The sequence below is a fragment of the Pogoniulus pusillus genome, chromosome 22, assembly GCF_015220805.1.
Source record: "Pogoniulus pusillus isolate bPogPus1 chromosome 22, bPogPus1.pri, whole genome shotgun sequence".
Taxonomy (NCBI): domain Eukaryota; kingdom Metazoa; phylum Chordata; class Aves; order Piciformes; family Lybiidae; genus Pogoniulus; species Pogoniulus pusillus.
Genome location: NC_087285.1, coordinates 3,602,320 through 3,628,856, shown reverse-complemented (window position 1 = coordinate 3,628,856; position 26,537 = coordinate 3,602,320). Strand labels below are relative to the sequence as shown.

General features: G+C 57.1%; 2 protein-coding genes across 2 annotated transcripts in view; one reads left to right on the top strand and one right to left on the bottom strand.

Annotated features, from left to right (window-relative positions):
* The window catches only part of CTNNA1 (catenin alpha 1), a 208,911-nt gene extending 205,712 nt beyond the window's left edge, over positions 1-3,199 (top strand). Inside the window, exon 18 of the mRNA XM_064161488.1 lies at positions 1,964-3,199. Coding sequence (XP_064017558.1) covers positions 1,964-2,251 — 288 coding nt within the window. The 3' untranslated portion in view covers positions 2,252-3,199. The remainder of the gene's footprint in view (positions 1-1,963) is intronic.
* Positions 3,200-6,076: 2,877 nt separating this feature from the next.
* SIL1 (SIL1 nucleotide exchange factor) overlaps positions 6,077-26,537 on the bottom strand; it is a 117,544-nt gene continuing 97,083 nt past the window's right edge. Inside the window, exons 7-9 of the mRNA XM_064161487.1 lie at positions 10,951-11,047; positions 9,093-9,257; positions 6,077-6,532 (exon numbers count right to left, since the gene is read on the bottom strand). Of these exons, the coding sequence (XP_064017557.1) occupies positions 6,182-6,532; positions 9,093-9,257; positions 10,951-11,047 (613 nt within the window). The 3' untranslated portion in view covers positions 6,077-6,181. The remainder of the gene's footprint in view (positions 6,533-9,092; positions 9,258-10,950; positions 11,048-26,537) is intronic.

The following is a 26,537-nucleotide window of genomic DNA, read 5'->3' as shown; positions in this document are numbered from 1 at the left end:
CAAACAATGCCTTCAGCAGGCTTTTCCCCAACTCCCCCCCAGAGTTGTTCACAGCACAGGAATTTCAGTGTAGAGACCCTGCCCAAGACCAAAACCCTGCTGAAGACCAAAAACCTTACTCCAGGCCATTTGGCATTCACAAGCTGAAGGTTCCCCCTCCGAGCAGGGCACTGGAGAGGTGGGGTCCCAGGTGAGGTCTTCCACCCTGCCCTGGTTTTGGCTCTTCACCTCTGCCATGCACCAAAGCCTCAGCACTTTTTCCCCAGGTGAGGTGTGTGTCTCTCTCTCTTCCACCCTGCCCCATTTTTGCCTCTTCAGCATGTTTTTTTTCCACCCCCCTCCTTTTAAAGCTCCTGTAACTCATGCAGGGCTGCAGAGGCAGTCCTGTTCCTTCCTTTCACTGCAACTCAATATTCTGGGGTGATTTAAATATCTATTAGCAGTGATTAAGACGTTATTACAGCTTGATTAACTTCATTAGAGCAGAAGCTACTGTTGAAGCTTAGTCACAGTGGAGGGTTGGTCCTGGCTGGATGCCAGGTGACCACCAAAGCCACTCTGTCACTCCCCCTCCTCAGCTGAACTGGGGGGGGGAAGATAAAAAGAGAGGCTCCTGGGTCGAGATGGGGATGAGGAGATCACTCAGGAGTTGCTGTCGTGGGCAAAACAGACTCATTTTGGGGGAAAATTAACTTAATTGTTTGGCAATTAAGAGTTGTAATGAGAGCTAAAACCACACCTTAAAACACCTCCTTCCAGCGCTCAGCTCAGCTTCACTCCTGACTTCCTCTCCTCACCAGCAGCACAGGTGGATGGGTTGTGGTCACATCACACCTTGACTCTGACACTCCTCCCTCCTCAGGGAAGGGCTCTCCTCCCTCTGCCTCTGCTCCAGCACTGGGTCCTTCCCACTGGACACAGAGGAAGTTCTGCACAATGAGGGTGGTGAGAGACTGGAACAGGCTGCCCGGGGATGGTGTTCAGGCCCTGTGCCTGGAGACACTCAAGATGTACCATCCCTGGAGGCGTTCAAGGCCAGGCTGGATGAAGCTCTGGCCAGCCTGATTTAGGGTAGGGTGTCCCTGCCCATGGCAGGGCGGGGTTGGAACTAGATGATCCTTGTGGTCCCTTCCAACCCTGACTGATTCTGTGATTCTAAGATCAGACTTGATGTGTCCCTGGGCAGCCTGCTGTAGTTGGAGGTGTCCCTGCTGCTTGCAAGGGAGTTGGTCAGTATCACAGTATCACCAGGGTTGGAAGAGACCTCACAGATCATCAAGTCCAACCCTTTACCACAGAGCTCAAGGCCAGACCATGGCACCAAGTGCCACGTCCAGTCCTGCCTTGAACAGCTCCAGGGACGGCGACTCCACCACCTCCCCGGGCAGCCCATTCCAGTGTCCAATGACTCTCTCAGGGAAGAACTTTCTCATCACCTCCAGCCTAAATCTCCCCTGGCATAGCTTGAGGCTGTGTCCTCTCGTTCTGGTGCTGGCCACCTGAGAGAAGAGAGCAACCTCCTCCTGGCCACAACCACCCTCAGGTAGTTGTAGACAGCAATAAGGTCACCCCTGAGCCTCCTCTTCTCCAGGCTAACCAATCCCAGCTCCCTCAGCCTCTCCTCGTAGGGCTGTGCTCAAGGCCTCTCCCCAGCCTCGTTGCCCTTCTCTGCACACGCTCAAGCATCTCAATGTCCCTCCTAAACTGGGGGGCCCAGAACTGAACACAGCACTCAAGGTGTGGTCTAACCAGTGCAGAGTCCAGGGGCAGAATGACCTCCCTGCTCCTGCTGGCCACACCATTGCTGATGCAGGCCAGGATGCCACTGGCTCTCTTGGCCACCTGGGCACACTGCTGGCTCATCTTCAGGCGGGTATCAATCAGCACCCTCAGATCCCTCTCTGTCTGGATGCCCTTTGAGGGTCCCTTCCCACCCAGTGCCCTCTGTGTTGCCCTCTGGCAGGTGGACAGTGCCATGTCTCTGATCCAAGCGGCCAAGAACCTGATGAACGCGGTGGTGCAAACCGTGAAGGCTTCCTACGTGGCCTCCACCAAGTACCAGAAGTCCCAGGGCATGGCCTCCCTCAACCTCCCTGCCGTCTCCTGGAAGATGAAGGCACCAGAGAAGAAACCCCTGGTGAAGAGGGAGAAACAGGATGAGACCCAAACCAAAATCAAGAGAGCATCCCAGAAGAAACACGTCAACCCCGTGCAGGCTCTCAGCGAGTTCAAGGCGATGGAGAGCATCTAAAAGGGGGGAGGGGAGGGGGGCTGTGACCTGCTTCTTTTTGTCCCTCCCCCACCACTGCTACTCCCTGAACTCTACTTTGAATAGTCCATGGATTTTTTTTTCCCCAGCTCCAAATGTATTTACTTAATATAATTTTGATACCCTTGTTTAGATCCCCCCCCACTCCCACCCCCCCCGGGGCAAGCTCCATCCTTTCTAAGTCCTGTTGCTCACTGTAGCCTTCAGCCTGCAGCAGTGTGAGTTAATTTAGGTGCTTTTAGATTTCGAGGGTGCAGCTTTAGCTGAAGCTGGGAGTTGCTTTGGTTTGGGTTTTGGTTGAGGTTTTTTTTTGGGGGGGGGTTATAATCTTGCTTTAAATCAACTATTCTAATAACCAAAGAAGGTTTGACAGCAAACACTAACAGGTTAACGCTAACAGGTGACTCTCTGCTGCTCACAGACAGCAGATGTTGGTTGTGAGCCAGAGGGGAGTAGATGATCTTTAACAGGAAAGGATACGAAATGGTTAAGTCTTGTCTGCACCGTGGGGTGCGGAGGGAACGAGCTCTGGAGGCTCGGCAAAACACCTCGGGTGCTAGCACAGCTGGAAAACACCTGGACAAACCCTGGGCTGGCAAACACCTCGGGTGCTAGCACAGCTGGAAAACACCTGGACAAACCCTGGGCTGGGCTTGGGGATGTCCTGAGCGCTGAGTCGCTTCCGTGCCGCTGCTTCTCCTCAGCTGCCTTGGGGCTGGGCTGGTTGTGACTCTGGGGAGGTGGAGGATGGGTTTGTGCTCAGCTTGGGGGAGAGCAGCCCGGAACAAACCCAGCTCTCGGCAGGCAAGCCCGGAGGCGGCCGATCGCTTTCCGTGTGACGCCGGAGGGGAGGGCGGGGGGGGTTAATGCCTGGTTCCAAATGACTAATGTATTTTTGCTGCGGGACACTAATAAAAGTTGCTTTTACCAGCTGGTGCTTTGTGGCGCTGCGAATGGAGCCGCCCCCTGCTCCCCCTCCCCACCATTCAGATGCAAATGCAGCTCTGTACTCGCAGCTCTCTCTTCGGTGCCCCCTGCTCCCGGTGCCACCCCGGAGAAGAGCGTTCGCCGTGGCAGCCGTTTAGCCTCCGGGGTCCTTTGTGCCAAGCGCAGCTCCAAGGTATCATTGCAGAGCTTTTAGTGCAAGCTGGGGGGTTTCAGGGTGTTTTACACCCCACCCCACCCCCCAATCAAGTGTGGCAGAGGAGGGGAAGCGCTGGCAAGGGTCAGAGAGCCTCTGGAAAGCAGCCCATTGAGATGGAAAGCAGCCTGTGCTGTGCCAGTCCAGAGCCTCGGCCGTGGGATGCTGCAATTTCGTTTCTCTTGATCAGTTATAATTGACTGTATCAAGGTTGTCGCTGTGGCGGCGCCAAACCACCCAGCAGAATGAAGCTAAATTAAGCTCAGGGTTGGGGTTATTTTGCCACACTGGTTATGTTTTCAAGCATTTCAGCCTCCTGAGTGCACATAATAAACGGCTCGATTATAGTCTAGTTTTTAGAAGCCTTCACACAATCCCAGCCTGGTTGGGGCTGGAAGGGACCTCTGGAGAGCATCCAGTCCAAGCCCCTGCTAAAGCAGGGCACCCACGGCAGCTTGCCCAGCAGCACAATGGCATGGGGGGGTTGGAAGCTCTCCAGAGAAGGAGACTCCATATCCTCTCTGGACAGCCTGCTCCAGGCCTCCAGCACCCTCACACCAAGCAACTTTCTCCTCCTGTTCAGGTGGAACCTCCTGGGTACCAGTGTGTGCCCACTGCACCTTGCCCTGTCCCTGGGCACCAATGACAAGAGTCTAACCCCATCCTCTTGGCCCCTCACAGCTCCTTTATCTCTTGCTGAGCATTGCTCAGATCCCCTCTGGGGCTGCTCTTCTGCAGACTCTCACCCCCATGGCTCTCAGCATTTGCTCCTCACAGGCCCCTCAGCAGCTTTGTAGCCTCTGCTGGACTCTGCATCTGATCCCTGTCTCTCTTGAACTCGGGAGCCCAAACAGGCTGCTTAATGCTCTACACCGTGGGGGTGGGGAGGCATGGGGGGAGCATCTGCTATTTCTAAACCTTACCTGGGGTCCCCATCTTCCCCAGGACCCCACTAAATCCCTGCTTGCTCAGTGTCAGGACCACGGTGGCAGTCCCAAGGCGCTGCTGTGCCACGCTGTGGGAATTTGGGGCAGTGGGATGCGAGTCGGGGCAGCAGGATGTGCCTGTGACAGCTCCCTGTGCCACCGGCAGCAGCCTGTGCACAGCAGGAGGGGCAGGACAGCACTGTCCCTGTCATCGGGAGAGGCTGGCAGCAGGGCAGCAGCCCTGTCATTACCCCGGGCTGTGCACCAGCAGCACCAGTTTGGCCCAAAGCTGCCATTAGCAGGGACACCAGCCCGGGCTGCCTTTTATGACAGGGAGATGGGCACAGTGCCTGCCTCTCTGACACCTTCCAGAGGCACGTGGGGACAGTGCACCGTGGGGCAGGGTGGTGAGGCTGCCTCTCTTTTGGGCCACTGCCCATCTAGGCCATGGCTGCCCTTTGGCACAGCTCTTGGTGCCCTCTGACACTCCATGGCTGCTCCTGCCAACTTCTGCAACTGCCCTGGCAGCACTCCCACTGCTGCCCGTGGGGACTGAGCCAAATATCCTGGACATGGGGATCCCTGAGACCTGCAGCAGCTCTGCCCCTGGGGCCAGGGCAGCCACCCCTACATGGAGTGGGGCCACCCACGGTGCCTGTCATCTCCAGGGATGCTGCTCCCACCCATACCATGCCCACCTCCACGGTGTGCAGACACTGGAGGGACTTTGGTGAGGGGGGGTGTGGTGTGTCAGTGTGTCAGGCCCTCCAAAAGGGAGTGCATCCTGCCCTGGGAGGACTGAGTGGGAAATGTGTTGCAGAAAAGGAGAAAACCCCCAAAGCCAACACTTTTACTGGCAGCAGAGCAGCCTGACTGAAAAGCAAGGAAAGGACCAAAAACTAATCAATACTTACAATTAGCTCTGCTCCTTAGCAGTGGCAACTGACAGGCTGGAAGGGGTGGCCAGAAATGTCTGAGCCTCCAGAAGAGCTAATGGCCTCCATACAGCTGGATCGATGGCCTGAGGGCAGGGGATGGTGCCAGGGATCAAATCACAGCCACGCTGGCATTCCTTCTGTGGGCACATCACTGGTGGTGGCAAAGCCCCAGCTCTGCCTTTGTGCTGCTGGGAAAAGCCTATGCAGCAAAAGCTACTGATCATAAGAGCAGAATCACAGACTCAAGCAGGTTGGCAGAGAGCTCCAAGCTCAGCCAGCCCAACCTAGCACCCAGCCCTGCCCAACCAACCAGACCATGGCACTAAGTGCCCCAGCCAGCCTTGGCTTCAACACCTCCAGGCACAGCCACTCCACCACCTCCCTGGGCAGCCCATTCCAATGCCAATCACTCTCTCTGACAACAACTTCCTCCTCACAGCCAGCCTAGACCTGCCCTGGCACAACTTGAGGCTGTTCCCCCCTGTTCTGTTGCTGGCTGCCTGGCAGCAGAGCCCAACCCCACCTGGCTACAGCCTCTCTGCAGGCAGCTGCAGACAGCAATGAGCTCTGCCCTGAGCCTCCTCTGCTGCAGGCTGCACCCCCCCAGCTCCCTCAGCCTCTCCTCACAGGGCTGTGCAGCTCCCCAGACTCCCTCCGCTGCAATCCCTATTCCTGCAGCTACCTTTGCCTAGATGCTGCCTGCCCAGGTCCTGCGGACACGCTGGAGGGAAGGGGTGAACTCGGGCAGGCCTGAGAGGCGAGCCCAAGCCAGCCTCCCGAAGAGGGCTCCGAACGAGGCAGCTGCCAGCAGCGCCCCCGCCGCGGGGGGACCTCTCCCGCTCCGGCGGTTTATTGCACAGCGCTTTCACACCGCAGGCTGCCCGAGCCGAGCCCGCAGCTGCCCCCTTCACCTCAGCTGCTGGATGACGGTGTTGACGGAGCCCAGCAGCTCGCTGAAGTAGCCGTCTGTGTCCCCTTCGCTCTGCTCCTGGGCCGCCAGCTGCTCGTACTCGCTGCGCAGCAGGCTGAGCGCGGTGCCGAGCGCCGGGTCCCGCCGGTAGCGCTCCCCGCAGAAGGCCATCAGCACCGACACCGTCTTCAGCGCCTTCTCACGCGTGTCGTGCTCGGGCGCGCCCAGCAGCGCGGACACGGCCGCGCACCAGTCCTGCTCCACCACCGCCGGCACCAGCCGCACCTGCTCGTACTGATGGAGCTTCTCCGCCGCCTGCTCCTCCTGCGGCGAGCCCTCCAGCAGCAGCTGCGCAAGGGGTGGAACGGGGATTCAGCAGGGTGAAAGGTTAACCCTCCTGGCGAGGGGCCTGAACCTGACCCCAGCTCCTCCTGACTCCTCCCTTGGGGGGGGGGGATCTTGAACCTGACCCCAGGTGCAGTGCTCAGCCCACTCCCGCTTCCTGCCTAGCCCCCTGTAGAAACAGGAGCTCCCTGTTGCTCTCTTGCCTCCCTGCCCGCTGGCACCAGCCCTGCTCCTGCTGCTCCTGCTGGCACCACGCGGCCATGCTTCCACGTGGTGGACACATCCTGCTTCTACCTGCATCCACTGCCATCGGTCTGGCTGCATATAGTTGGTCTTTTGTATCATGTAATCCTAGAATCAACCAGGCTGGAAGAGAGCTCCAAGCTCACCCAGCCCAACCTAGCACCCAGCCTTGCCCAACCAACCAGACCATGGCACTCAGTGCCCCAGCCAGGCTTGGCTTCAACACCTCCAGCCACAGCCACTCCACCACCTCCCTGGGCAGCCCATTCCAATGCCAATCACTCTCTCTGCCAGGAACTTCCTCCTAACAGCCAGCCTAGACCTCCCCTGGCACAGCTTGAGACTGTGTCCCCTTCTTCTGGTGCTCATTGCCTGGCAGAAGAGACCACCCCCACCTGGCTACAGCCTCACTTCAGGTAGTTCACAGAGAGTGATTTCCCATTGGAATGAGCTGCCTGGGGAGGTGGTGGAGGCACCATCCCTGGAGGTGTTCAAGAAAAGCCTGGCTGAGGCACTTAGTGCCATGGTCTGGTTGACTGGATAGGGCTGGGGGATAGATTGGACTGGATGAGCTTGGAGCTCTCTTCCAACCTGACTATGATTCCTCTTCTGCAGGCTGCACCCCCCCAGCTCCTTCAGTCTCTCCTCACAGGGCTGTGCTCCAGGTCACTCATTCCTCACTGCCCCCACCCAAAGCCACCTTGGAAGAGAGGTCAGCAGGAAAACTGCTAGAAGACTCTCAGGCTGGCGGCCAGCAGCCAGCTGGCACTGAGGTTCAGAGCAGTCTGGGGAGCAAGACAAGGGCAGCCAAGCCCCAGACCTCCATGCTGCTTGCTCTGTGTTTGCAAATCCCAGATCCCAGTGGAGCTGACCTATATCCAGCCTATATCTTGTTTTCCTTCCCTCTATCTCTTTGTAACTCTCCTACCTCAAATCCCTTTAATCTATTGTTAAAGTTTTCTCTCTTAACTCCCAAATGGAAGCAAGGCTATTTTCTTTGGGTGTGGTGTTTTACCCTCTCCCTCTCTACATCTAATTCCTTTCTAGCCAAAAGTGGGGGGGGGAGGGAGAGGGGAAGGCATCCTATTAGTGCTTTGGTTCTGTCAGCTACATTTTGAGTCTCTGGGAAGACAATTAGCCAACGTCTTCGTCAGAGAGAAACAGGAGGTGACCCCCGGGGGAAGAGGAGGATGAGTGCCCCTGAACAGCTGCCTTGGAAGGTGACTTGCAACAGAGAGCCCACAGCAGGTTGTGCCCTAGTTCCTCATTGTCTGTGCATGGAGCTGGCTGCCTAACACAGAGCACTCAGCCACTGGGGATTTGGGTTCTTGATTGTCTGTGCATGGAGCTGGCTGCCTAACACAGAGAACTCAGCCACTGGGGATTTGGGTTCCTCATTGTCTGTGCATGGAGCTGGCTGCCTAACACAGAGAACTCAGCCACTGGGGATTTGGGTTCTTCATTGTCTGTGCATGGAGCTGGCTGCCTAACACAGAGAACTCAGCCACTGGGGATTTGGGTTCCTCATTGTCTGTGCATGGAGCTGGCTGCCTAACACAGAGAACTCAGCCACTGGGGATTTGGGTATCACAGCCCTGAGAGGGACACCCAAGAGGAAGGAAATTCAACAGCAGGGCAAGAGGATGGGGCCAGACTCTTGTCACTGGTGCCTGACAAGAGGACAAGGGACAACAAGAACAAGGTGGAACCCAGGAGGCTCCACTTAAAGATAAAATTTCTGTGGTGTGAGGGTGCTGGAGGCCTGGGAGCAGCCTGCCCAGAGAGGCTGTGGAGTCTCCTTCTCTGCAGAGATTCCAACACAGCCCCCAGCCATTGTGATCCTGCTGTGGGTGCACTGCTTTAGCAGCAGGGTTGGAGTGGATGATCTCCAGATCTTCCAACCCTCACCACCCTGTGATTCTATGCTCTGAAGGAACAATGAGATGCAAGAGGAAACAGCCTCCAGCTGCATCTGGAGAGGTTTAAGTTGGACAGGAGGAACAGTTTCTTTCCCAGAAAGGTTGCCAAGGCCTAGAACAGGCTGCCCAGAGCAGTGATGGAGTCCCCATCTGTGGAGGGATTGAAAATCCATTATGGGTGTGGTGCTGAGGGACATGGTTTAGTGGTGGCCTTGGCAGTGCTCAGTTAATGGCTGGACCTGCTCACCTCAAAAGTCTCTTCCAACCTAAACAGTTCTATGATTCTAAAAAAAAAAAGAATCATCATTTTAGCTTAAACTTCAGGGCCCCTTTGGCTCAGCAAAGGGGAGAAGGTTGGGAGTGCCTGGCTGGGTCCCATCCCCTCCCTCCTGGCTCCTCACCTTCTCCATGATGAGGTCGTAGAGGAGAGTCACCACTCGGACGTGGAGAGTCTGCATCCCCTTCTGCCTGAAGAGGCTCCTGAGGACCTGGAGGCCTCCCAGCTTGAGGAACTGCTGCTGGGCATAGGGGAAGTGTCTCAGCATGGAGGACAGTGCAAAGAGAGCCTGGTGGGGAGAGAGGTCCTGCTGTTAGCACGGTGGCCATGGCTGCTGCACGGGCACAGCCTCTCTTCCTAGCAGCCCTGGCGACAGGACAAACACTCCAGCTCGTCCCTGCAGACCCCTCAGCAGCTGCACTCAAACTGCCTCTTCTTGAGGCAAGCTTGCCCAAACCTGGGTGTCTTCCACCCAAACTCCAAGCCAGACTCTCACCATGGTTGCTAGAACAACAACTCAGAGGGAACTGTGGCCAGCCCCTGAGCAAACCCAATGCCATCAATTCTCCTCCGGCGGCACTCGCCCTGGCACAGAGGCTGGCTACAGACTAAGGACAGGGTGAAGAAGGGTCCAGCACTGCTCAGCAGAGCCTGAGCCCCTCCAGACGATGATGGAGTGAAGGAAGAGCCCAGCACTGCTCTGAAGAGCCTGAGACCCTCAAGATGATGATGGGGAGAGGGAGGAGGGGTCCAGCACTGCTCAGCAGAGCCTGGTCTCTTCAAGGTGATGGGTGAGGGAGGAGGGGTCCAGCACTGCTCAGCAGAGCCTGGTCTCTTCAAGGTGATGGGGAGAGGGAGGAGGGGTCCAGCACTGCTCAGCAGAGCCTGGTCTCTTCAAGGTGATGGGTGAGGGAGGAGGGGTCCAGCACTGCTCAGCAGAGCCTGGTCTCTTCAAGGTGATGGGTGAGGGAGAAGGGGTCCAGCACTGCTCAGCAGAGCCTGGTCTCTTCAAGGTGATGGGTGAGGGAGAAGGGGTCCAGCACTGCTCAGCAGAGCCTGGCCTCTTCAAGGTGATGGGGAGAGGGAGGAGGGGTCCAGCACTGCTCAGCAGAGCCTGGCCTCTTCAAGGTGATGGGGTGAGGGAGGAGGGGTCCAGCACTGCTCAGCAGAGCCTGGCCTCTTCAAGTTGATGGGGTGAGGGAGGAGGGGTCCAGCACTGCTCAGCAGAATGTGATCCCCTCGAGGTGATGGGGTGAAGGAGGAGAGGTCCAGCACTGCTCAGCAGAGCTTCATCCCCTCAAGATGATGATGCATGGAGGAATGCATCTTGTCTTGTGTGCCCACCCGACCAGAAGACATGACCACGATGATTCCCAGGCTGGATCTCCTCATACCCATGCACCTTTCACTGCCTGGAGGACTCTTCCCCCGGGGAAGAGGATGGTGTCTGTGGGAGCTGCACTCGGCTGGCTGCAGGCCAGCAGGGGCAGAGCTGGTGGCTCCCTGGCCTGCGGAAAGCCCTCTGGCAGGAGGTGCAGCGCGCTGGGGCTGCGTGGCCGGCAGCAGGCGGGCCCCTAAGCAGAGGTGGCACGGCATGCTCCGGCAGGGTAATCGGATCTCATGCTCCAGGGAGCCGGTGGGCAGGGGCCGGGCAGGGGCGCGGGCACAGGCGAGGCCCCCCCGGCCCGACGGACAGCGCTGCACATTTGGCTGGGGGCTCCAGAGCATGGCCCCGGCAATTAGCTCCTGCCAAGCATCACCTCCCGTGAGCCCACTGCCTGCCACGGGCACCCTCACAGCAGCTCTGTGGCCCGCACAGCAGCTCTGCGTGCCACGGGTGGCGCTTGTGGCCAGCCAGGGCAGCTGGGGCTGATCTGGAGCACTGCCCTGCAGCCCTGGGGAGCAAAGCCCACCCGGCACGGAGTGCCAGAGTGCCGGTGATGCCCTGAGGAGCACAGCCGCGGCTCTGCCCGCTTGCTCACCTTCTTCTTGACAGGCAGGGGCTGCTCCGTAGCCAGGATCACCAGCAGCTTCTGCAGCGCTCCCCCCTCCAGGGCTTCGATCTGCACCTTGGGGTTGCTGCAGGGAAGACCCCAAAAGGCAGGTCAGCAGCACGGCATGGCACGGCAGGATGGGATGGGCACCAGGTGTGCCTGGGGCAGCACGGCAGGATGGGATGGGCACCAGGTGTGCCTGGGGCAGCACGGCAGGATGGGATGGGCACCAGGTGTGCCTGGGGCTGCACGGCAGGGTGGGTGGGCACCAGGTGTGCCTGGGGCAGCACGGCAGGGTGGGTGGGCACCAGGTGTGCCTGGGGCAGCACGGCAGGGTGGGTGGGCACCAGGTGTGCCTGGGGCTGCACGGCAGGGTGGGTGGGCACCAGGTGTGCCTGGGGCAGCACGGCAGGATGGGTGGGCACCAGGTGTGCCTGGGGCAGCACGGCAGGGTGGGTGGGCACCAGGTGTGCCTGGGGCTGCACGGCAGGGTGGGTGGGCACCAGGTGTGCCTGGGGCAGCACGGCAGGATGGGTGGGCATCAGGTGTGCCTGGGGCAGCACGGCAGGACGGGTGGGCACCAGGTGTGCCTGGGGCAGCACGGCAGGATGGGTGGGCACCAGGTGTGCCTGGGGCTGCACGGCAGGACGGGTGGGCATCAGGTGTGCCTGGGGCTGCACGGCAGGACGGGTGGGCATCAGGTGACGAGGGTCAGTCCAACCTGATGCCGGAGCAAACCCCACAGGCTGCCTCCAAGCAGAGTTTGTGGCTCTGGAGAAGGTGCAAAGCCCTGCAGAGCACCTCCAACACAGCACACGAGCAGCACAACCTGAAGCAAGGCCCACGGGGCTGGGGGAGCACACACTGGGCCACCCACATCTCCCCACCACCTGCCCACCTCCTGCCCTCTCCCCCAGCACGAAGCCCTCCTTTGTGTTTCACTCTCAGCTACTCATCCTCTCGCTCTGCACTGCTCCTGCTGCAGGACCCCAGCACGGTGGAGCTTGGCAGGGACCTCTGGGGACCATCTAGTCCAAGCCCCCCTGCTAAAGCAGGGTCACCCACAGCAGGTGGATTCCTCACAGCCTTTCCTTTCAGCTCCCCCTTCCCCCTCCTTCACCTACTCCTGGCTGGCTGCGAAGACACTGATTTACTTAAAGCCTCCTGTGCTGCAGCAGCTCCATCCCTGCAGCTCACCTGAGGGAAGGTCCTGCTTGTCCCCAGTGCCTCTGAATCACAAAGTACACCTGGTCCCACCACCCACACACCTCTTGCTTGAAGGGCTGTTCTCCAAGGACTACAAATGGCTGAAAACATCCTTCTGCCTACAAGAACCAGGCTGCAGCTTCAGGCCTGGATGTGAAGAGCTGCTCTGGGTGCCTTGCCCCTGGGTACCAGCTGCCCAGGCAGACACTTTGCAAACCCACTTCTTGTACACCTCTGAGGGTGGCAGGGAGGTTAGAAGCTACAAGCTCCCTCTCTGGCAGGGCTCTCACAGCAGGAGCACAGCAAACCAGCTGCCTGCACCTCTGATGCCAGGGCTCCCACGATCTGAGGAGGAGCTCCAGCACTTCAGCCTTTGCTCGACTTTGAAGCAGCAATTGCACCGTGGCCAGGCAGAGGTCACACAGCCCTGCTCCAGCTCAACACCCACGGCTCTCCCCACTCCCTGAGAGCAGTGCCAAGCATCAGCCAAGAAATGAGACAGACAGAGGCAGACAAAGTCACACAAAACAACAACAGGAAGCAAATGGAACAGGGCAGGGAGCAGCTTTGAATTAAACCCAGGGCTCCCAGAAACACAGCAAAGCACTAAGGGCAGCCAAGGTGCTGGGCAAGCTCTCCAGCCCTTCCTGCTCCATCCAGGCCTTGCCTCTTGCACCCTTAGGTGTCATCCACAGCTCAGAGGTGGGCAGGTTCCTGACTGCCCTGAGCAGGCTGACCTCAAGGCAGGAAAAGGTGGGCTGCTGAAAACCACCTTTATTTCTCCTCCCTCACCCACTTGCTGTGGCAGGCACCCAGGCAGAGCCACAGCACAGGCACCTTGCTGGGCTGTCTGTGACCTGCCCAGACAAGGCAAGGAGGAGAAAGAAAAACTCCAGGAGCTTCAAGATCCTCTTGCAGGAGGGATTTTGGCAGCATGGCCCAGGCAGGTGGCTGCAGGCTGAGGCAGCCCCAGCATCTCTGGGAGCAAAGAGACTTCTGAGGCTGCCTGAGTCCAGGGGAGATCATACCAAGATCTGTTGACCTCCATCCCCACCACATCAACAGCTGCAGCAGACTCCTCCTGCAGCAACAGGAGAGGTCTACACATCTTTGAAACCCCTCAAAGGGATGAGGACTCTACCACTGCCCTGGGCAGCCTGTTCCAATGCTTGACAACTCTTCTGGGGAAGGAATTGCTTCCCACATCCAACCTAAACCTCACCTGTTGCAACCTGAAGCCATTTCCTCTCGTCCTATCACTTGTTACTAGGGAGAAGACACCAACCCCCACCTGGCTCCAACCTCCTTGCAGGAGGTTGTTGTAGAGAGCCAGAGGGTTCCTCCTCAGCCTTCTTTTCTCCAGGCAGAACAACCCCAGCAGGAGAGAAGAATCTCCATCTGCATTTCCAGACCCCAATGAAGATCTGGCAACTCTGACACTTGGAACATACAACAAACATCTGACCAAATGTCACCTGCAGGTCACTCTGGGCAAGGGAGAGCAGCCTAAGTGCAGTCCAAGCTCACAGGCAGGCCCTGCACTGTGAGGACAATCTCCTGTGCCAGAGACAATCATAGAATCACAGACTCAAGCAGGTTGGCAGAGAGCTCCAAGCTCATCCAGCCCAACCTAGCACCCAGCCCTGCCCAACCAACCAGACCATGGCACTAAGTGCCCCAGCCAGGCTTGGCTTCAACACCTCCAGCCACAGCCACTCCACCACCTCCCTGGGCAGCCCATTCCAATGCCAATCACTCTCTCTGCCAACAACTTCCTCCTAACATCCAGCCTCAACCTGCCCTGGCACAGCTTGAGGCTGTGTCCCCTTGTTCCATTGCTGTTTGCCTGGGCAGCTCTCAGTGCCAGTCAGAGGTGACCTTTGGGACAGCCAAGTCCTTCTGTCACATCTGTCTGTAAAATAACTAATAAAAACCTCTGCAGCAAGGGACAGCACTGACAAACCAGCCTGCCTGCCACTGCCTGCCTGGTCACCTGGAGGCCTGCAGCTAATTAAAACCTCTGAACCGTGGAGGGTTTGCCAAGGAGCACGTCTGGAGCTTAGGAAGCCTTCCTGGGTGGCAGCTGTGCCGCTCACTTCTCGCCTCTCCTGCTGGTCAGTGTCTTTACCAGCAGCAGCCTGAGCTTCACCCCAACAGCAGTGCTTGGTAGAGGGCTTGGAGAATCCAACACAGCTCTGCACAAACTCAGGGAACAGAAACCTGAACAAAGAAGCCACAGAATCACAGAACGTTGGAGGTTGGAAGGGACCTCCAGAGCTCATCCAGTCCAACCCTCCCTGCCAAGGCAGCATCACCCAGGGTACTTCACACAGGAATGCATCCAGGTGGGTTTGAAAGTCTGCAGAGAAGGAGACTCCACAACCTCTCTGGGCAGCCTGCTCCAGGGCTCTGTCACTCTCACTGTAAAGTTACTCCTCCTGCTGAGCTGAAAACTTCCCTGTTTCAGTTTGTTCCTTCTCTGATTGCTGTGCACAACCAAAAAGAGACTGCCCCCCTCCACCTGACACCCACCCCTCAGACATTGCTCAGATCCCCTCTCAGCCTTCTCTTCTTCAGACTAAACAGCTCCAGGGCTCTCAGTCTCTCTTCATAGCAGACATGTTCAAGACCCTCAATCATTTTCTGTAGCCTTTACCGGATTGTTTCTGCCAGATCTGTCCTGAACTGGGGAGCCCAAAACTGGACAGAGTGTTCCAGATGTGGTCTCACCAGGGCAGAGCAGAGGGGAAGGAGACTCTTCCTTTTCAAATACAGACAGATGTGGAGTGCTGGTGTGGGAGATCTAACCTGTGCTCTTCTGGTCATGGCTAGGGGAAGTGTGGTACCAGCAATGAGACTGGCTGGAATCAGAGCATCATGGAATGGTTTGGGTTGGAACAGCTCCAGATGGGTCTTGAAAGTCACCAGAGAAGGAATCATAGAATCAACCAGGCTGGAAGAGACCTTCAAGATCATCCATCCCAACCTAGCACCCAGCCCTGCCCAATCAACCAGACCATGGCACTCAGTGCCCCAGCCAGGCTTGGCTTCAACACCTCCAGCCACAGCCACTCCACCACCTCCCTGGGCAGCCCATTCCAATGCCAATCACTCTCTCTGCCAACAACTTCCTCCTAACAGCCAGCCTAGACCTGCCCTGGCACAACTTGAGGCTGTGTCACCTTCTGTTGCCGGGTGCCTGGCAGCAGAGCCCAACCCCACCTGGCTACAGCCTCCCTGCAGGTAGCTGTACACAGCAATGAGCTCTGCCCTGAGCCTCCTCTGCTGCAGGCTGCACACCCCCAGCTCCCTCAGCCTCTCCTCACAGGGCTCTGCTCCAGGCCCCTCCCCAGCCTTGCTGCCCTTCTCTCAACACCTTCCAGCACCTCAACAGCTCTTGAGGAGATTGAGGAGCCCAGAACTGGACACAGCACTCAAAGTGTGGCCTGAGCAGTGCTGAGCCCAGGGACAGAAGAACCTCCCTGCTCCTGCTGCCCACACTGCTCCTGAGCCAGCCCAGGATGCCATTGGCTCTGCTGCCCACCTGGGCACACTGCTGCCTCCTCTGCAGCTCCTCTCTGCCAGCACCCCCAGGGCCCTCTCTGCCTGGCTGCTCTCAGCCCCTCTGTCCCCACCCTGCAGTGCTGCTTGGGGTTGTTGTGGCCAAAGTGTAACCTCTCTGGCAGCTTGCTCCTGGATTCCAGCACCCTCCACAGTACAGAACTTTCTCCTCATGTTACAGTGGAAGTAGATCAGGTTGCTCAGGGCCTCATCGAGTTTGACTGTGAATGTCTCCACTGCTTCTCTGGGCAATCTGTTGCAGTCTCTCGTCACTCTCACTGTGCAGAACTTCATCCTGATGTCCAACCTAAATCTACCCTGCTCCCATTCCAAACCATTGTTCCTCATCCTGTCACCACAGGTCCTTCCAAGCAGTCCCTCCCCAGCTTCATCTCCTTCAGATGCTGAAATGCAGCTCCAAGGTCTCCCTGCAGCCTTCTCCCCCAGGCTGACCAGCCCCAAGTCTCTCAGCCTGTCCCATAGCAGAGGTGCTCCAGCCCCCTGAGCAGTACTGTGAGCTTCCTCAGGACCCACTCCAGCAGCTCCATGTCCTTTGTGTGTTGAGGACCCCTTCTCCACCATGTGCTGGTGTGAGAGGCACAGTGCTGGGAGCTGTGCTGCCCTCACAGGCACCTTTCAGCCCTGAGCCCTTTCGTGCTGCTGCAAGCACCACGTTGGTCGCTCCCGGCTGGGAGGGGGAGGACAAGGCAAGGCAGGCTACTGTGCTGCCTGTCTCTGACCCTCAGGTAACAGCAGAAGCCAAAGTGCCTGCACTGAATTTCTGAGGCTGTTTCCCAGGCTGGCAGACTTTGATCCCTGGCTTTGATTTCCCATGTGGCATCCCAGGCCGCTGGCTCTGACGGGAGAAGAGACCCATTAAGCCCTGCCTAGCTCAGTGATTACCAGCATGGCCTTGTCACCATCATGTCAGGCTTTCATCACAGCATTAACTCTCCAGACTGACCTCCTGCTGCCCCGAGGAGGATGTTCTTCACATAGAGAGTGATTGGCATTGGAATGGGCTGCCCAGGGAGGTGGTGGAGGCACCGTCCCTGGAGGTGTTCAAGCAAAGCCTGGATGAGGCACTTAGTGCCATGGGCTGGTTGACTGGCTAGAGCTGGGGGATAGGTTAGACTGGATGACCTTCGAGGTCTCTTCCAACCTGGTTGATTCTATGTTGGTGCAGCTCAGCAGCTGCTGGCCATGAGAGTGGTTGTGCAGCCACTGTGGGACACGCTCCAGCCAGGGCAGGAGAACTGCTGCGCTCAGCACCCCGCTCCAGCTGGGCAGGAGCATTCCCTCTCCCTTGCCTTGAAGCTTCCATTTACAACCTCCTTCTGGTCTTTCTCGACCTGAGGATGCACAGGAGAAGAAGGATTAGGAAAGAAGCATTCTATGATCATTCTCTGACTTGTGGAGTCCAGGAAACTAAAAGCAATGCAAGCAAGGTGAAAGGCCAACCGCAGAGGTGCAGAGCTGTGGGTACCTGGAGGACATGTTTGTGTTTAAAGCACCTGGCAAACAACAGATAGGGAGGCAGACCTGATCGTTATGATGTCAACATCTACTGGTTTGACTGGAACTCAGCAGCTCCAGCCCCAGCTGCAGCTGTGAGGCTGAGCCAGGGCAGAACAAAGAGGCAGGACGAGTCGTTAGAACCTGCACCACTGCCTCTGAGACTGCAAGGTGAAGGAAAGGAAACAAGAGGCACTAAAATAGTCCAAGTGAGAGGTGACAGGTGGGGGGAAGGTGCTGCCTTCTGCATCTGAAGCACTGGTGGTGGTGGTGCCAGCTCAGAGGGTTCTGATGAGCAGCACTGGCTCTGGTTCATTGAATCCCAGTGTGGTGAGGGCTGGAAGGGACCTCTGGAGATCATTCAGATCATTCCCTGCAGGGGAACCCACAGCAGCTTGCCCATAATCACAACATCCAGGTGGGTTTGAGACTCCACAACCTCTGTGGGCAACATGCTCCAGGGCTCCAGCACCCTCACACCAAACAAGTTTTGCCTCTTCTTCAGATGGAACCTCCTGGGTTCCTCTTGGTACCCATTGCCCCTTGTCCTGTCACTGGGCACCACTGACAAAAGCCCAGCCCTATCCTCCATGATATCCCTCAGCCTTTATCTCTTGCTGAGCATCACTCAGATCCCCTCTGAGGCTGTTATTCTCCAGGCTCAACAGCCCCAAGCCTTTGCTCCTGACAGAGCTGCTCCTCAGTAGCTTTGTAGCCTCCCCAGGACTGCATCCAGCAGTTCCCTGCCTCTCTTGAACTGGGGAGCCCAGAACTGGACCCAGTGCTCCAGTTGTGGCCTCACCAGGGCAGAGCAGGGGGGAAGGAGAACCTCCCTTGACCTGCTGGCCACACTCTTCTTCCCCCTTCTGGGGGGCCTTTTGGCCATGAGCACACACTGCTGGCTCATGGTGAAGCTGTCACAGCTCTGTTGTGTCAGGAGGTGATTCTTAAGGGCAGGTTGGTGAATCTCTTGGAAAAGCACAGGCTTAGCACAGAGCATTTCTGTGACTGCAGAGGCCAGGAGGACCCTGCCATCAGAACAGGTGTTTGCATGCACAGCATCAGGTGCACAGGGATGTGATGAAACAGCCCCGAGCTCAGCAGGGCTGCCTGCAGCTATTTGGAGCTAGGAGGAGGAGGAGGAGGAGGAGGAGGAAGGATGAAGCACCCAAAGCCCTCACCGAGGTCTGCAGGCAGCAGAACTGGCCTAGAAAAGCCTCTTCTGCAAGCATCAGCTCAAACCTGAGTTTCTGGCAGACAAAGGCCTTCAGAGCTGCGACTTAAGATGAAAACCCCCCCCAGAAAAATGGAGCCCTGAGTAGCTGTGCCGATCAAAATAGAGCCAAGAAGAAAGTGGGGGCCGGGGTGGGCGCTGGGGGCTGGGGAGAACAACCTGACAAAAGGCAAAGGAGGCTTCAATAGGCAACACAATACAACAATTTCGGAGGGAAGATGTGAGGCATGAAAGCAGCCTCAGATGTTCAAAAGCAGGGAATGCAGGAGAGAGGCACACAAAAAGCCCCGAGAAGATGAAAATCTCCACTTCAATGCGACGCTGCCTGCTCACTTTCCAGCGAGCCGGGCGCCCACGGCGGGAGCAGGGCAGCAGCAGCAGCACGCCTCGACGTGCCAGGATGGCAGAGACGCTGCCAGCACCAGCTCTAATGAGCAATTAGGTTATGGAGTGCTTGTTGCTAAGAGCAGCAAAGAGACCGCGTGGGAGAAGTGGGAGCGTGGCACATGACTGTGGGATGGGGCTGATGCTGTGCTGAAACCGAGGGAGCCTGCAGGTGACTCCCCCAGGTGGAGCAAAGGTACCCCCTAAAGCTCCCTTGTGGGCAAGAGAGCCAATGGCAGCCTGGGATGCATCAGGAAAAGTGTGGCCAGCAGGGCTAGGGAGGTTCTTCTCCCCCTCTGCTCTGCCCTGCTGAGATCACATCTAGAATGCTGTGGCCAGGTTTGGGCTCCTCAGTTCGAGAGAGGCAGGGACCTGCTGGAGAGAGTCCAGCAGAGAGCTGCAAGGATGATTGGAGGAGTTGAGCATCTCCCCTGTGGAGAGAGGCTGAGAGCCCTGGGGCTGTTTAGCCTGGAGAAGAGAAGGCTGAGAGGAGATCTGAGCAATGTGCACAAGTACCTGAGGGGTGGGGGGCAGTGCCTGGGGCCAAGCTCTTTCCAGCAGGCAGCAGCAATCAGCCAAGCAGCAACAGCTGCAAACTGGAACAGAGAAGGTTTCAGCTCAGCAGGAGGAGAAACTTCTGTCCAGTGAGGGTGACAGAGCCCTGGGGCAGGCTGCCCAGAGAGGTTGTGGAGTCTCCTTCTCTGGGGACTTTCAAACCCACCTGGATACATTCCTGTGTGAGCTACCCTGGGTGATGCTGCCTTGGCAGGGAGGTTGGACTGGATGAGCTCTGGAGGTCCCTTCCATCCTCTACAGTTCTGTGGCTCAGTGATTCTGTGAGCCCACAGTCAGAGTGTGTCCTCCCAGGGCAAACTGGAGCTACTCAGCTGCTTGAACCTGAGCATGGTGCTTGTGTTGAGTTCCCATAGCCTTGTGGCTGCTGCTCACCCAGGTCTGAGGGTGATGAATCTCACCTGCTGGGCACAGCCAAGTCTCTGCCATCACTGCAGCCCTATGGGCTGGCACTGTAGGCTTCATCCCACCCCTGTCCAAGCCTCAGAGCTCTATTTCTGGGGCCAGGAGGCCAGCAGAACTCATGCACTGCCACACTGCCTTAGCCCTAGCCCACAAAAACTGTGCTGCTGCCCTTTCAAAACTCACAGCCCAGCAAGGAACAAGAACAATGCTGCAGGATTCATATCACCTCCTTGAGCTCACCCAGTGCCTTTCATCACAAGGACTTCAAAGCACCTCCTGATTTATCGATGAGGAAGCTGCAGATGGCCCAGACAGCAGCAGCACCAGGGTGCAAGAGAGTGATGGGCTCCTGCCTGCCTGCTCCTCCCCTTCTTCACACTCTGCATGCCTCCAGCTTCCTGTCTCCGAAATGCAATTGCCCTGGCATGGTGGCAAGTGCAGGAGCACCTAAAGTCCTACCTGCACCCTGGCTGCTGCTTCAGAACCCTTGAACAAGACCTCTCTGCAACAGTCACTTGCAGTAGGACAGCTTTGCTCTGAAGCATCCCAGACAGATCCAGCCACAGAAACCCAGGATCTCAGCATGGTAGGGCATCACCCAGTCCAACCCTCCTGCTACAGCAGGGGCACCCACAGCAGCTTGCCCAGGATCACAGTGACCAGGATGAGGCTGCAATCTCTCCAGAGAAGCAGACTCCACAACCTCTCTGGGCAGGCTGCTTCAGGCCTCCAGCACCCTCACACCAAACAAGTTCGTCCTCCTGTTCAGATGGACCCTCCTGGCTTCCAGTTTGTGCCTTGTCCTGTTACTGGGCACCACTGACAAGAGTCTGGCCCCATCCTCTTGCCCCCCACCCTTTTATCTCTTGCTGAGCATTGATTAGATCACAGAATCACAGAATGTGAGGGGCTGGAAGGGACCTCGAAAGATCATCTACCCCAACCCCCCTGCCAGAGCAGGATCACCTATAGCAGCCTTCTCCTCTCCAGCTTCAGCAGCCCCAGGGCTCTGAGCCTTTCCTCCTCACAGAGATGCTTCAGTCCCCTCAGCACCTTTGTAGCCTCTTCTGGGCTCTCTCCAATGTTTTGCTGTTTCTCTTGAACTGGGGAGCCTAGAACTGGACCCAGCACTGCAGCTGTGGCCTCACTGGAGCTGAGGAGAGGACAAGCACTGAGCATAGAATCATAAAATCACCCAGGTTGGAAGAGACCTCCAAGCTCATCCAGTCCAACCTAGCACCCAGCCCTATCCAGTCAACCAGCCCATGGCACCAAGTGCCTCGTCCAGGCTTTTCTTCAACACCTCCAGGGACGGTGCCTCCACCACCTCCCTGGGCAGCCCATTCCAATGCCAATCACTCACTCTGCCAACAACTCTCTCCTAACAGCCAGCCTAGACCTGCCCTGGCACAACTTGAGACTGTGTCCCCTTGTTCTATTGCTGGGTGCCTGGGAGAAGAGGCCACCCCCCACCTGGCTACAACCTCCCTTCAGGTAGTTGTAGACAGCAATGAGGTCACCCCTGAGCCTCCTCTTCTCCAGGCTAAACAACCAAGCTCCCTCATAGTTAAAGGTTTGTGAAATCTTCCACCTAAAAGCCTGAGGTAGCACAAAATCACTGCAGAAAGCTGTCTGAAGGCACCAAGAGAAGCAGTCCTGGTGCTGATTGCCAGGCTCCCAACACTTCAGCTCAGCTTCTCCAGCAGCAGCAGCAAGTTCCCAGCTAACACATCCCACAGATTATCCTGAGAGCCTGGAGAAGAGGAGGCTCAGGGGTGACCTTATTGCTGTCTACAGCTACCTGAGGGGTGGTTGTGGCCAGGAGGAGGTTGCTCTCTTCTCTCAGGTGGCCAACACCAGAACAAGAGGACACAGCCTCAAGCTGTGCCAGGGGAAATTTAGGCTTGAGGTGAGGAGAAAGTTCTTCCCTGACAGAGTCATTGGACACTGGAATGGGCTGCCCGGGGAGGTGGTGGAGTCGCCGTCCCTGGAGCTGTTCAAGGCAGGACTGGACGTGGCACTTGGTGCCATGGTCTGGCCTTGAGCTCTGTGGTAAAGGGTTGGACTTGATGATCTGTGAGGTCTCTTCCAATCCTAACAATACTGTGATGCTGTGAAAAGGTAGCCCAGGGAAAAGGCCTTCCATTGTTACCTGCTTGATTTGTTTGCTTGCTCACTTGAGCTGATTTCTCTTTAAGACAAGTGCTAATAATATAGATCCAGAAAGCAAACCCAAAGCCCGAGCAGGAAGCCTTCTCCTGGCACATCCCTGCTGGGAACGCCAGCGGAGCGCAGACACAAAGCAAAGTGTGAGAACAGGCTTCGCTTGGCTCCTCTCTCCCTTCCAGCAGCATCTCCACCAGGCTCTGTCCTATTTTAACCCTGCCATCTGCTTCGCAGCTCGCCGCCTCCTTCCCCTCTCCCAGGCGAGCAGAGCGGAGCCTTCCATCAGCTCCCACCCGCTCCGCTTACGGACGTGCCCCAGGGGCACCCCCGGGCACCACCACCCGGGGTACCGCTCCTCAACCACCGAGCTGCTCCTCGCTTGCTGCCGTCAGCTCAGCCCACCCCGCTCCCCCCGAGCTGCTGGCACAAGGGGGAGAGCCACCCCCGCCGCGATGCCAGGCGGGAAGCTCTGCCTGTGCCCGGTCCCACCGGGTTTCGCGGTGCCACCGGAACCGCTTGGGGACTCGAGGAGCCCCTTTGTTTCCCTGAGTCATGCCTCGGGAACCAGACTCTGCTCCCCTTCCAAAAGCAAATCACCAGCTTGGAATGCCAGGCAGAGATCTCAGCTCCAAAGGCGAGGCCTGGGGAATGCTTCCAGACACAGAGAGAGAGAGAGAACGGCAAAGCTGCATCTGCAGGAGTACAGGGGCAGAAGAACCTCCCTTGTCCTACTGGCCACACTGCTCCTGACGCAGGCCAGGATGCCATTGGCTCTCTTGGCCACCTGGGCACACTGCTGACTCATCTTCAGCTGTTATCTATCAGTACCCCCAGGTCCCTTTCCTCCTGACTGCTCTCCAGCCACTCAGTCCCCAGCCTGTAGTGCTGCTTGGGGTTGTTGTGGCCAAAGTGCAGAACCCTGCACTTGGCCCTGTTAAATCTCATCCCATTGGCCTCTGCCCACCCATCCAGCCTGGCCAGGTCCCTCTGCAGGGATTGGTTAGGGCTGAGTGCTAGGTTGGACTGGATGATCTTGGAGGTCTCTTCCAACCCGGTTGATTCTATGATTCTATGATTCTAAGCTGAGGAACCTTTACTGTTCAGCTGGTTTGCACGCCAGGAAAGCATCACCTGTGCAACACCAGCTCCTGGAGGGACCTCAGGAGCTCACTCTGCAGCAAGCAACTTAATCACACATCAAAAGAGGGAAGAGTGACAGCAGGAGTGGGTCACAGAGCACCGGAATAGGCTGCTCCAGGGGGCTGTGTGTAGCGGAGGGTGAGGATGATGATGAGGGGACTGGAGAACATGGCTGATGAGGAGAGGCTGAGGGCCCTGGGGCTGCTTAGTCTGGAGAAGAGAAGATTGAGAGGGGATTTGATAAATAAGTATCTGAGGGCTGGCCAGGAAGGGGGCACAGGCACTGCTCCCTGGGATAGGACAAGCAGCAGTGGATGGAAGCTGCAGCAGCATAGGAGGTTCCAGCTCAACACAAGGGGGAACTTCTATACTCTTAGGGTCCCAGAGCACTGGAACAGGCTCTCCAGAGAGGTTGTGGAGTCTCCTCTGGAGCCTTTCCAGGCCTGTCTGGATGTGTCCCTCTGTGATCTGTGTTAGATAGGATTGTCCTGCTCCGGCAGGGTGGTTGGACTGGATGATCTCCTTGGGTCCCTTCCAACCCCTACCATCCTGTGAGCCTGTGAGTGCCAGCAGGGCAGCCAGACTGCCATGCTGCCACACAAACACCTCCCCCCCCCACCCCAGACAATTCCAGCCAGTTCCTGGGTGGGAAGCCCTTGAGGAAAACTTGGGAGTCAGAGCAAAGCACCGGCAATTCTTTCTGCTTTCTGATTCATCCCTGCTCACACACCCACGTGCTGCCACGGCAGAGGAGGCTGAAACTGCCACATTTAGGATGACATTTAAAAATCAAGGGTGTGCTGCTGATGGTCATTAAAAACCCAACAGCGTGTTTCAGGAACAAGTGGGGACTGGCATCCGTGTCCCTGCCAACTCTCAGCACAGCAGGAATTCTTCTGGCAGCCTCAGCCCTAAGCTAAACTGCACCCACCTATAATTGCTGCTGCTGGTGGTGGTGGTGGTGGTTTTAAACGTCCCCTCCACACCTTTATGTTTTCTAAATACAAAAGCAGATGGAAACGTTTGCCCAAACCTCTCAAGGGGTCAGCTGCATCTTACTTTACACCAGACACCTAAAATAAAGACATCTAGCAGAGGAGAGCTACCTGAGCTCCCTCACTAACTCACTGCTACCTGCCCTGCAGACAGTATCACAGCATCACAGTATCACCAAGGTTGGAAGAGACCTCAGAGGTCATCAAGTCCAACCCTTTACCACAGAGCTCAAGGCCAGACCATGGCACCAAGTGCCACGTCCAGTCCTGCCTTGAACAGCTCCAGGGACGGCAACTCCACCACCTCCCTGGGCAGCCCAGGCTAATCCCTCTGCTTCTCTATCCTCACAGGACTTGCCCAGGCTAATCCAGGAAGGCAAATCCACGGTCCAAGGCTTTAGATCTACTCTAAAGGGGGCTGCATCTGTTTGGAGAAATCCCTGGCCAGCAGCAGAGAGCAGAAATGATGCTTTGTCCCACGGGTCTCTGGCTCTTGTCTTACAACAGGATGATTTGACTTTTGGAGGGGTCTCTCTTCCCTGGTTGGAGACAGAGCTTGGATAGCTACCTACAGGAGCTCCTACCCACGTAGCAAGACTGAAGGTTAAGTGATGTGGATCCCACCTTCAGTGAGAGGGTAAAGGTTAACATCTACTCAGCTTAACCAAGCTGTCAAAGACCTAAAATGACCAAGCTAGCTAACAGAATATGGTCCTAAGACCATGGATTCCTGTGCATAGGTGAGAAACAAAGCCATGGCAGGGACAACAGCCAGACTGGATGCTGAGGAGAGGCTGGAGCAAGGAGAACTCTGAGAAGGGAGCATTTGGAATTAAACATTCAGGAAGATGAAATAACTGTGGAAGAAGAAGGGAATTTCAGCAGCCTGTCCTGTATCACTGATGGCTGCAGAGGATGGACAGCTTGACAAAGAGGATGGACAGCTTGACAAAGAAAGACAATCGAGCTTTAAAGACCCTGAAGGCAGAGAGAAAAGGACCTCACTTGCCACGTGGAAGAGGGAACAAACAGACTTAGCAGGGCAATGAAATGGTTAGGAAAAGGCAGGAGGACCTCGAGATGAACACTGCCAGGGTGAGCACAGAGATGCAGGCATCAGAGGGAGCTTCTGCGAAGGGCTTAATCAGCAGGGCAGAAGAAAGCTCTGAGTGGTTGCAGATGAGCTGCCTGGATTCGGGAACAGCTCGAAGGGTGAAGGAGGAAGCGGGGATGGGCTCCTGCGGCGCTCCGGAGCTGAGGAAAGGCAGACGCTGCGCAAATGGTAGCTGTGAGGATCACTTCCCACTGCTAGACTGGGGAGAGGACGGGAAGGTGACAGCACCAGGAGCTCACACATGTGCTGCGGAGGCGCAGGAGGAGGGCAGGCTTGCCAGGAGCCGCCGGGAGGTAAAACCCCAGCGCTTGGAGCCTAGTAAACAAATCTGGGGCTGCCTTCCCACCTGCCCCTGGCCGAGGACAGGAGGGAGCCGCAGCCCAGTGGCTCTGCTGAGGGCACAGGGAATGCTGCCAGCTGCTCTGCCTGCCCCGGGGGGTGATCAGGATCATAGAATTGGCAGGCTTGGAAAGGACCTCAAGGATCAGCCAGTTCCAACCCACCTGCCATGGGCAGGGACACTTTCCACTAGATCAGGTTGCCCTGAGCCGCATGGAGCCTGGCCTTGAACACCTCCAGGGAGGGAGGACCCACGACCTCCCTGGGCAACCTGTGCCAGTGCTTCTTCCTGATGTCTAATCTAAACCTCCCCTCCTCTAGCTTGGATCCATTCCCCCTGGTCCTATCGCTGCCTGACATCCTAAACAGTCCCTCATCAGCTTTCTTGTGGCCCCCTCCAGACACTGGAAGGTCACACGAAGGTCTCCTCAGAGCCCTGGATGCTGCTCTGCCTGCCTTTGGAAGCTGGAGGTGCTTAAGGACATCACTGCAGAAAGTGATGCTCCCAACTGGGCGCTGCCTGCCCAGACAGATGCCTGTGGACTCACACAGGAGCCCCCCACATCGAGTGTCTCCTTGCCAACGTCCATCAGCTCAGCACACAGCAGCTCTGGGGCTGTTTGCACGAAGGAGGTTGCCACAGTCTCCAGATGAGCACACATACCCTGGGAGACGAGAAGCCTCCTGCCCTGTGCTGATGACAAACGTCACGAGTGCATCATCCTCCCCGGGCCATCCCCTGGGCCACCAAACAGCAGCCTCCTTCCTGAGCCGAGCTGCTATTGCCTCCCACAGGCAGCGCCCACTGCCCATTTGTGACAGTGAGATCAGCATCCCCAAGCATCCTGCTACCTTCTGTCCTCCCTGACATCCTCCCAGCAGCAAGGACAGCAGTGTGCCACCAGTCCAAAAGGATCAGCAGAGCTTTTCACAGCATCACAGT